Source organism: Octopus bimaculoides, chromosome 2 (assembly GCF_046866305.1).
Source record: "Octopus bimaculoides isolate indiv1 chromosome 2, ASM4686630v1, whole genome shotgun sequence".
Taxonomy (NCBI): domain Eukaryota; kingdom Metazoa; phylum Mollusca; class Cephalopoda; order Octopoda; family Octopodidae; genus Octopus; species Octopus bimaculoides.
In genome coordinates, this window is record NC_142929.1 from 65,210,273 (window position 1) to 65,222,668 (window position 12,396).

Consider the following 12,396-nt stretch of genomic DNA (forward strand, 5'->3'; position numbering starts at 1 on the left):
GGTAGAACTTTTCATTCTTTTAATTTATTTAATACAGATATACATTATTTTTTCTGTGTCAACACAGTTAGCTGTTTGTTAACATATAATACCAATCCATCTAGCCAGCCAGCTAGCCATGTCAGAGGATAAATAGCATGTTTGGTTACCTCTGACATTTTGAGGGAGTGCTTACATGGTTGTTTGCCCTGGTAGAAAGAGCAGTTAAATATCACTTATAATCACTGGATTATTGCTAAAAGCTTGAAAGAATGAAGAAGTTATTAAAGCAGCATACAAACTTAAATAAATGTAATTAACATTGAATATTTGCAGCACAGGAGGTAAAGTTATAAAGCAAAAATATTGAAGTTTCTTTTTCATAGATATAATCAGTACTGCCCCCCATGTTTTGACACACACACACACACACACACACACACACACACACACACACACACACACACACACACACACACACACACACACACCACACACACACACACACACACACACACACACACACACAAACTTTATGGTGGCCATCAATATGTTACTATGGTGAAAGGTATATCTGGCAAGAATGTTGAGATGCTGGAACAACAGTAATTAGATGTGTGCTGTGTGCAAGAAGTAAGATGGAGGAGGACATCAATCAGGTTTCTCTTGAGCAAGAAACAAGGTACAAATTCTTCTGAATGTGTAACAGTGCTGAGGTGTGTAGAGTAGACATATTGTTGGCAGAGAAATAAATAAAGTAATTGAGAAAGCTAGTATATGTGACAGAATAATTAAATCAAGTCTTTTCACAGGTAACACAATAGTAATAGTTGTATATGAAATCAGGATTGATGGATGAGCAAAAGGACCATATCTATGAGACTTTCTAGCAAACCACTTCAATAATGAATTATAACAACCTTGTTATCATAACTGTGACTTTAATAGACATGTTGAACAATAACATGATGGCTACTCTGACGAACATGGAGGTTGCAGATATGGTACTGGGAATGGAGATATCAAGTCTCTTAGAGTTGGTGACATAAATTATTAAACCATTTGTAGCACCAACTTTGGGAAAGAAATAATATTTGTATCAATGAAGGAATATCTATACGGTCGCTTGCACTGCTAGATATAGCAACCAAATATCCCTCACATCATACCTACTGTCTTTAAAAAAGAAGACACATTAGACAGTGCATTCCCTGATATACAAATTGATGATCACAGCTAAATTGCCTTTAATTATTGTTATGTCTCAAGCTACTGCTATCTAGCACCTTCGGATGATCTCTACTCAACCGCTACACAACTGCTACTTAACTGCTACTCAACACACCTACCAGGCCAGACTACCTCTATTTATATGTCTTGGGAGATCCCAATTCTTCACCTGGGGGTGTCGACACAGCAATTATAGATTTCCTTGATCTGTTTTATAACCCATGCTGTATAGGTACTTTAGAAATTAGGCTTTGCTACCAAACTTTGTGCTATTATGCAAATGAGTTATACTTGCCATAATTTTTTTACGTTAATATTTTGAGAAGGAGAGATAATGGAACTCTGATGAGGTGTAAAGACAGTGGAACTGATCAGTTCAATCCTCATGCAAAACTGCTGAAAATGCCCTCATGGGTCTAATTTCAGAGCAAGACTAAATGCATATAGATATGATTCAATATTTTTTCAATGCAAACATGCATTTTTCTATTGCTTCACATATTTTACTTATTATTATTATTGGTTAGGTAGATTTTTATGGATTTTTGAAAGTTTGGTAGATTTTGGTAGAATTTTTAAAGTTTGACATTTGTTTATTGTTGAAATAATTCTTTTTACTGCCAGACATCATGACATAGGAGTGAACTCTGAACCCAACCAGACAAAATAAGGACAGAGGTATAACATGATGGGTCTCCTCTCTTGGATTGGTTGCTTTCTCTCACATTGCACTATAAGGACACCTGCTGTGGGAGCTCTTTCTGACACATTCTATCAATTCCTTTGTGCTCCAAGGTTTGGTTCTTTTCTCCATGCTTTTTCTTCCATACATCAACAATCTATTCATATTTACCATCACCTCCAGCCACACCTGATTCAACAAATATAACACCCTTCATTTGTGCTTAACTTTTCATACCTGAATGTTATTCATATGGACTATACCTTCACCTATGTTCGCCATTCACTGCATTTGCCTCTGTCTCCCCTATTGATCTGCCACTCTCCCAAACTCTTGTGAACTTACCTTCCCACTTAACTTATCCAACTCTCTGTAACACTTTTTTCCACCCGATCTGTAACTTGAGGACACATCCTCATCACAATCTTCTATCTTTTCCAACCAGGGTAACCATGTATCTCCCCTATTGCAAGACACCTGTTCCTGTTTCTCTATCATACTTTAACCTCTCATCATCTGGTACAAAGCCACCTCCCTCAATACTACACTCACCTAATTTGAGGAGTCTTGTTTTGTAAGGTACTTAGCAATCTCACTGGTGCCATTTCCAAATAAAACGTACCTAGTACACTCTGTAAAGTGGTTGCTGTTAGGAAGAGCATCCATCCATAGAAACTATGCCAAAACAGACATTGATGCTTGGCATAGTTCTGTTGTCAAATTTATGAAACCATGGAAAATGGATGATGACTGATGATGATGGACCCCAATACTTCACACAATATCTGCATTGACTCTATAAACAGAGATCTCATCCTCTTATGGGATTACACCAGTCTTTGTCTCCCTCTACAGTACAAAGATGCAATCAGTAGATGCATCAAGAAACCATTATCTCATTCCTACAACATACAATTAGAACCTTCAAGTTCACTACAAGTGTTACCCTCACCATCACTGAGGATCTCATGTAGAAAATTCACATCTGCAGCCTGTCCAGAATTGCTCTTTGAAAGTGACCTGCCCCTTTGAAACTAGAAAATGCTGCAGCAACAGCAACTATTATAGCTAACCTGTGACAAAGCTCACAATGGAGTACTACTCCAACATCTCAGACCTTGCTGCTGCTACACATACAAACATTGCATCAAAATCAAAGTAATTCAATAGTTTGTTATGAAGTCATTCACCAACAAACTTTAACTTCTCTCCGCCACGTGTCTTTTTTTATAAGCATTTTGCTTGACATGCTAAGGATTCTGCCAACTCACTACCTTAACAATAACAACAGCAATAATAGTAATAGTCCTTTCTTATTTTGACACAAGGCCAGTAATTTTTAGGCAGGGGGAATCAATTATATTGACCTCTGCTCAGCCGGTACTTATTTTATCATTCCTGAAAGGATGAAAAGCAAAGACAACCTCGACAGAATTTGAACTCAGAACATATGCACTAAATACCACTAAGCATTTTACCTGGCATGCCAGCAATTCTACCTGCTCATTGTCTTAATAGTAATAATAATAATCCTTTCTACTACAGTCACAAGACCTCAAATTTGATGAGAGGGGACTAGTCGATTACATCAACACCCAGTGATTCACTGGTACTTAATTTATTGACCTCAAAATGATGAAAGGCAAGGTCAACCTCGGTAGAATTTGAACTCAGAACATAAGGATAGACAAAATGCCCCTAAGCATTTTATCCAGCATGCTAATGATTCTGGCAGATTGCCACCTTAATGATAACAAATAATATAATAATAATAATAATCCTTTCTACAACAGGCACAAGGCCCGAAATTTGTGGGCTAAGGGAGTTGTCACTTATATCTACCTCAGTGCGCCCAGTGCTCAACTAGTACATATTTTATCAACCCTGAAAGTGTGAAAGATCAAGTCAACCTTGGCAGAATTTGAATTCAGAACATGAAGGTGGAAAAAATCCTGTGCCAAAAGGATGAAAAGCAAAGTTGACCAGAGCAAAATTTGAGTTCAAAGTGTAAAGACAGACAAAATGCTGCTAAGCATTTTGCCTGTCATGCTAATAATTCTGCCATCTTGCCACCTTAATAATAACAACAACAATAATAAACAAGGACTCTACTCCTTAGAACAGGCTGCTCTTGTCTCTGCTTATGCATCCACTGTTCTCTCATATCTATGTAATGACTTCTTCACTAGAGCCCACAAACTCATCAACTGCACCCTTTAATGTTGGTCCTCTATAATTCTTACCCTGTTGTCGTTAACTCACAAATGTTCAAAAGAAGCACAAACCACGTTGGTCTCTCTGATAACAAAGAGCTTGCAAGAGTCAAAGACACAAAACCCTTTCTTCAAAATAAGCCAATGAAAAAAGAACAACAAAAGTAACATGACGAAGTAGGTAGGATTAAAATCATGATTAGTAATTTAACACACCAACCATACAGACATTGCATCTCTCAATTTAAATGCTATCATTTTTTTTTTTTTGCTTTGTTTGTTATCAATTTATATATTTACCTTCATTCAATTGGTATCTAATTGTTTTTGTAGACCTTTGTCATTTTGTGCTGCTTGTTGTTTTCATTGTTATTGCTGCTGCTACTAATGCTACTTCTCCAGCTATTGTTGTGTTGTTGTTATTATTATTAATAAGACGAAGGCAACAAGCTGGCAGAATCATTAGCATGCTGGACAAAATGCTTAGAAGTATTTCGCCAGCCACTACATTCTGAGTTCAAATTCCACCGAGGTCAGCTTTGCCTTTCATCCTTTCGGGGGTTGATAAATTAAGTACCAGTGATGCACTGGGGTTGATGTAATCGAGTAGTCCCCTCCCACTCAATTTCAAGCCTTTTGCCTATTATAGAAAGGATTATTAAGATGAAGAGCTGGCAGAATTGTTAGTATGCCCGGCAAATTGCTTAGCAGCATTTCCTTCTATCTTTACATTGTGAGACCTTATGCCTATAGTAGAAAGGATTATTATTGTTATAGTTATTTAAGCAGTGAGCTGACAGAATAGTTAGCACGCCAGACAAAATGTTTTGCGGCATTTCGCCTGTCTTCACATTCTGAGTCCAAATGTTACTGAGATCAACTTGGCCTTTCTTCCTTTCAGGTCAATAAATTTAATACCAGTCAAGTCCTGAGATCAATGTAATCAACTTACCTCCTCTCCCAAAACTGCTGGCCTTGTGCGAAAATTTAAAATCACTATTATCATTATACATTAAATATACAATTCTGTCTGCTCTTCACTAGTTGACCTGTTTTCCTATATTTTCACTGGTTTTGGGCTTTTTACTATATTCACGCATCCATTTATTGAGTCATGAGGCCATCATCATTATCATCATTATAATCATCATTATTATTCTTCAGTTTCTTTTTCATGTATGTGTGTGCACTTTTCATATATACATATATATGTATGTGTGTGTATATATATATGCATATATATGTATGTGTGTGTGTGTATATATATATATATATATATGTATGTATTATGTATGTATGCTTATATATATATATATATATATATATATATATATATATATATATATATATATATATATATATATATATATATATATATATATATATATATATATATATATATATATATATATATATATATATATATATATATATATATATATATATATATGGAGGTGCAATGGCCCAGTGGTTAGGGCAGCGGACTTGCGGTCAGAGGATCGCGGTTTCGATTCCCAGACCGGGCGTTGTGTGTGTTTATTGAGTGAAAACACCTAAAGCCCCACAAGGCTCCGGCAGGGGGGGGGGTGACCCCTGTTGTACTCTTTCGCCCCAACTTTCTATCACTCTTTCTTCCTCTTTTTTGAGTAACGCTGCGATAGACTGGCGTCCCATCCAGCTGGGGGGAACACATACGCCATAGAAACCGGGCCAATGGGCCTGGCTAGCTTTTAAAAGGGCGCATAAATAAATAAGAATAAATAAATATATATATATGTGTATATATATATATATATATATATATATATATATACTAAACGCCCTGATACTGCAGTCAAAGCACATAATTGTATACATACATGCTGACAGGGATCGTAATTACCCGAAAAGTAGCAATTCCTGTCAGCATGTATGTATACAATTATGTGCTTTGACTGCAGCATTAGACCATTTAGCTCTTATTTCTAGCAATGTAGGTGTTTTACATCATTACAAGCGCAAAGGAAACCGTCAGGCCTGCAATAACCATCGGGGGATATCCCTGTTATGCATTGCGGGCAAGGTACTGGCCAGAGTACTGCTAAACAGGCTCATAGTTCATCTGGAAAAAGACCTCTTACCAGAGAGCCAATGTGGATTCCGCAAGGATTGCAGTACTATTGATATGGTGTTTGCTGCCAGGCAGCTCCAAGAAAAGTGCCAAGAACAAAATGTGGATCTATACTCCACTTATGTTGATCTGACCAAAGCCTTTGACACTGTAAGCAGAGAAGGCCTCTGGAGAATCATGGCAAGGTATGGGTGTCCTAGAAAATTCATCACCATCACACGCCAATTTCATGATGGAATGTTGGCTAGAGTACAAGATAGTGGGGAGACCTCTGACCCTTTTGAAGTCACAAATGGGGTGAAACAGGGGTGTGTTTTGGCTCCTACCCTGTTCAGCCTCATGTTCTCTGCAATGCTGACAGACGCCTTCGGAGACGCTGATGTGGGCATTAGAATCAGGTACAGATTTGATGGATCAGTTTTCAACCTCAGGAGGCTACAAGCAAAATCCAAAGTTACAACAGACACTATCAATGACTTTCTGTTTGCTGATGGCTGTGACCTAAACGCTACCTCTAGCACAGACATGCAATGCAGTGCAGACATATTCTCGGAAGCCTGTGACAACTTTCGTCTCACAGTCAGTACCAAGAAGACCGAGGTGATGCACCAACCCGCTCCAGGAAAACCATATGTAGGACCCAACATTTCCATCAACGGGCAAAGACTCAATGCAGTTGACAAATTCACCTACCTTGGCAGTACGCTTTCTCGCAATGTAGTCATTGACGATGAGATCAACACCAGACCCGCCAAAGCAAGTGCTGCCTTCAGCAAACTCCACAAGAATGTATGGGACAGAAGAGGCATCACCTCCATGACAAAGATCAAGGTCTACAAAGCTCTCATACTCACCACCCAACTCTATGGATGTGAGTCGTGGACCGTCTACCAACACCACGCCAAAAAACTAAATCACTTCCACACCACCAGGCTGAGGAAACTACTTGGCATAAGCTGGCAGGAAAGGATACCAGTCACAGAAGTCCTCACTCGTGCCGGGCTCCTAAGCATCCCTACCATCCTGATGAAAACACAGCTTCACTGGGCTGGTCATGTAGCCGGCAAGCCAGACTACAGAATACCTAAGAAGCTTCTATTTGGTGAGCTTCAGCACGGCAAGTGCTCCCATGGCAGCCAGAGAAAACGGTTTAAAGACAGTCTAAAAGTATCACTGAAGGCCTTCAACATTGACCCGTCATCATGGGAGCAGACAGGTTTAGATAGGACTAAGTGGCGGGCCGCTGTTCACGACGGTGCCCACCAATATGAAAGTGACAGGAAAGCTGCTGCAGAGAAGCACAGGCAGAACAGAAAGAACAATGCTTTGAAGCCCCTGGCACCTGCTACCATTCCCTGTCCCTACTGCAGCAGATCTTTCCAAGCGCAGATTGGGCTTATCACTCATCTCCCCACCCCCCCTCTTGGATGATCAGATGGTCCTTGTCGTTCCGACGGACGAACAACATACACAACATGTATGGGGGTTGGAGAAAATAATGGAAACACCTTAAAATTTCAAACAAATTTATTTTAATATGGGGTTAAGACTACCTTTGGCAGTAATTACAGTTTGAATTCTATGCGCTATGAACTTGTACAAAGTTTGAATTGTTTTCAAAGGAATTTTTTCCATTCTTCAGCTAAAACAGTCTCCAGTTCTTGTAGTGATGATGGTCAAGGATATCAACTCCTTATTTTTCTAAAATGCACCATACATGTTCAATAATATTGAGATCTGGGGACTGTGGTGGCCAGATAAGATGTTCAACTTCACTAGAATGTTTCTCATGCCATTTAGTAACAACTTTAGCTGTGCAAATTGGTACATTATCATCCTGAGAGATTGCGTTTTCCTCCAGAAACAGTTCTGCGACCATAGGATGAATTTGATCAGATAAAATGCTTAAATAGTCTTGACTATTAATTCTGCCATAAAGGGAAACCATTGGGCCAGTGGATTTCCAAGATATAGCCCCCCAGATCATTACAGATCCTTCTCCATATTTAACAGTTGGAAGAAGGCAGTCTGGATCAAATGCTTCTTTTGGCTGTCTCCACACGCATACTCAGCCAGTGGTCAGAAATAATGTAATGGATGACTTGTCTGAGAAAATAACATTCTTCCACTGTTCTAGGCACCAATTCTGTGGGTTTTTACTCCACTCTAAACGCTTTGCAACGTTTGTTTTTGAAAATAGTGGTTTTCTGACTGCAGCCCTCCCATGAAATCCAGCTTTGTGCAGCTCCTGGCATACAGTTTTTTGTGGAAACTGGGTTCTTGAGGTGATCATTAAGCTCTACAGTAATTTTGGGAGCTGTACTTTTGTGATCCTTTCTAACAATTCATGTAAGAGTCTGATGGTCCCTATCTGAAAGTTTTGGTTTTCTTCTGGAGTTTTGTTTTGACAAGGAGGTTTTTCCCTCTTTCTCAAAGGCTGTCATTACTTTCAAGACAGTATTTCTTGATACACCTAACATTTTGTCTGTTTTCATTATGCTAGCACCTGCCATACGAGCACCAACAATTTGACCTCTTTGAAAGTCTGATAGATCTGTCAATTTAATTAATTTTAATTACTTTTTTCTGATGATATCTGAAGAGAAACATCAATTTTAGCAAAAATATATTAAGCAACACTAATAATAAATCAAAAAACATAAAAATGAACAAGCTTTTGACAGTTTTATAGATATTTTAAAATTGTGATGCTATGATGCTAGGTGTTTCCATTATGTTGTCCAACCCCTGTATATAGGGTGGGTAAAAAGTAAGTAGGCATTAAAAATTGGTAATAAAATCCATATTCCTTTTACAAATCTATTGAAAGAAATAATATATGTTCTTTATTACATGGGAAAAATGAAACTAAATCTTCATATTTCAATGTATGCACCATTGGCATCAACAAGTTTCCTCAAACAGCCAGATATGGAATGAAGAACCTTCTGAAGGGCATCATCTGGTATATTTTTGAGAACCTCCTGAATTCGCGTCTCCAAGCCCTCCAGTGTATGAGGTTTTGTCTTGTACACTTCCTCTTTTGTGTAACCCCACAGGTAAAAATTACATGAAGTGGGGTCTGAACTTCTTGGAATTTTGGCTTCTGCAGTCACTGTCTTCAGGTTTTAGCTCCTGCATGTAATGGAATTTCCACAGACTAAAATTTTATTTTTTATGCAACACCATATGTATTGTGTGTCTTGTTAGTTCCATTTTCATGAGCTGCTTGAGGTGTTGACTTTTATGGGCTGCAATTAAACATTTCCTGCACTGTTGCCATGTCCTCCGCTGATCAAGATGTGGTTGGATAGCCACATCTTCTTGCATCATTCACGGAGCCCATGGTCATCAGTTTTGCATGACAACTTTTTATTGTCTCCAGATGCTTACCTTTCCATGTATGCCACCATCTCTCAACCAAAACAATGGAATTCCACACTTCATAGCATGCTGCTATCTTAGCTCGCTCCTGAACAGTCAAGCGACCAGCCATCTGGAAAATAAGAAAAGAAATCCCCATTAGTGTTGTCTGTTTAAAGAATGTTTTCGTCATGACTTCAGTGATACTAAAAATTCTATTAGCAATTTCTAATGCCTAGTAGCTTTCCACATACCCTGTGTATATATATATATATATATATATATATAAATATACAAAGAGAGAGAAAGATAGGTATACACACATATAACAAGCTTCCACACAGTTTCCATGTACCAATTTACTCACAAGGTACTGGTCAGATCAAAACTTTAGAAGACACCTGTCCAAGATGTCACTCAGCAGGACTATAACCAAAACTATGTGCTTGCAAAACCAGCTTCTTTAACTAGCATTTATACAGGGAAGTTTTGTCTGTACTTTGGGAATTATAATGCTGACAGTCTTTCTTTTTTACTTTAGGGTGGAACTGGAGCATTGATTAATAAACTTGTGGAAAATTTCAAGAACAACAACAACAATGTGCTTGAATTGAAATGTGCTGTAACCAAAATTGAACAGGTTTGTTACCTTCATCTTCACTACTGTGTCTTACTGTTATAATTACTATTTCAATATCATCAATTTATCGATATCATCAGTGTTATTGCTATTGTTTGTAACCTATTGTTATCTGTTGTTGCTGTTTATCAGTTATAATTTCATTTTAATGTTAAGGTTCACAGTTCATGGCTTCTGTCTCTTCTAGTGCATGTAGCTATGTAGAACTTTGAAATAACCCAGTGGATAAAATATTGAACTCTCTGTACATATGTCATAAGTTCAAATCTTTGTCTGATGGAATAGGTACCATATATCATCTGGGACTGTTACACGTGATATTTCAATCTCCTCTGCATAAAGAGAGTTATCTCCCATTCTCTTGATGTTGGATCCAAGTACTGGCTCTTGAAAATAAAGAGCTAGTACTTAGTTGGGATCTTTATGATTTGACGGGCAACATTTTTTTATGTAGTGTTTTTGGTACCGAAACACTTTCAAACTTCGAATACTTGTATATTTTGTGGTATAGAACAGATAAAAATTTTTGTATTCAAAGTTATTTCACGTTAAGAATTGTCTTATTTCGATAATTTCAACTAATCACTGACGTCTATTCAGTTGAATACAGTTAGTGCTGTGACGGTGTATATGGTATTAATCTCCGTTAGTTCTGACATTTCCGATTAACTAGACTGTTCGTAAACAAAGGGGAAAAAGCCATCAAAATACTTGAATATTGCCTGCACTTGTTATTGGAGCTGGCAGAATTATTAATGCACCTCCACCAAGTGCTTCATTTCCTAGAAATAGCAGCCAAATCTTCTTCAAATCAAACTCTAGTTTAGGGTCAGGGTTCGGGTTTTAGAGTTAGGGTTAGGGTTCGGGTTAGGGTTAGGGTTATGGTTATGAGTTATAGGGTTTTAGGGTTAGGGTTAGGGTTATGAGTGAGGTTATGGCAAAAATAATCATAACCCTAACCGTCACCCTAAAACTAACCCTAAACCAGATGAAATATGTCACAGGGAATAGCATTTTTATGACCGGCCAAAATTTATTGTTTATAAAAAGAGCACTGACTGTATTCAGCTGAATGGACGTCAGTGATTGGTTGAAATTACAGAAATACGACAACTTTAACATGAAATAACTTGCGATGTACAATTTTTTGTTAAGAAGGCTAAGAGAAAAAGTTGTTTTGTATGACACATTCTACCAGTGTCCCAAGTTTGAAAGTGTTTCGTTAAGAAAACAAGTGTTGCCCATCAAATCATAAAGATCCCTTAGTTGGTATGAGGCTCAAGGAAAATTACTTTTGCATTACATATAATTCTATATGGCAACCCATACAGAATTATGTCTGTAACCTTACATGTACACTGTCCTTAGATACCAAGACATATCAATAACTTTCCAATCATCCAAAAAAAAAGACATGAACACAACTATTCATAAACACAACTAGCCATAAACACAACCAACCATAATGACGAGCCATAAAAACAACCAGTCATAACCAAAAATAACCATAAATACAACCAGCCATAAACACAATCATTCATAAACACCAAGATGTATCAATGACTTTCTTCGACAGCACATATATCATCCTGTAGTCACTGTCTTTCCTACATGATTGTAACAAACTCAAACATATGCTTAAAAAAATATCTGTTAGAATTGTCATTGCTCTTAAATACTTGCTTGGCTTCCTTCAGCCACAACATAAAATATCTACTCATAAAGTATAAACGAAATGTATTTTTCCCCTTATAAATTCTAATAAGTTAAACAAAATGTTTATTAGATTCACTTTCCACAATTTCTTCCCTACAGCCATTGACTGCAACCATTTTAAAGAAATGTTAATTGCACCAGCCTCACTGGTCTCAGAGGCCATGAACATGTCTTCTTCTAGGTCAAACTACTAAACAAAAAAAAAATTAAAAGAAAAAATCAGATTGTTGGATTGTCACCAAATACACACTCTCTCTCTCTCTCTCTCTCTCTCTCTCTCAAGATACATACATATAAAGAAAATGAGATGACAAAGGAATAAACAATTATCTTATGAACTTCATTAGCTTACAGCTGTTTCTACTATAAGATGCGGTAGACAAACAGTTGAGTACTTGAGTAATGCCTTACAGCTTCATCAGAGCCTTGAATATGCAATTTATATATATATATATATATATAT

General features: G+C 37.5%; 1 protein-coding gene across 6 annotated transcripts in view; it reads left to right on the plus strand.

The window, feature by feature from the left end:
• Positions 1-12,396, plus strand: part of LOC106869901 (amine oxidase [flavin-containing] A) — a 59,176-nt gene that overhangs the window by 33,364 nt on the left and 13,416 nt on the right. For all 6 annotated transcript variants that reach the window (XM_014915833.3, XM_052977616.2, XM_052977627.2 and 3 more), the window contains one exon: positions 10,119-10,217. In XM_014915833.3, the coding sequence (XP_014771319.1) occupies positions 10,119-10,217 (99 nt within the window). The remainder of the gene's footprint in view (positions 1-10,118; positions 10,218-12,396) is intronic.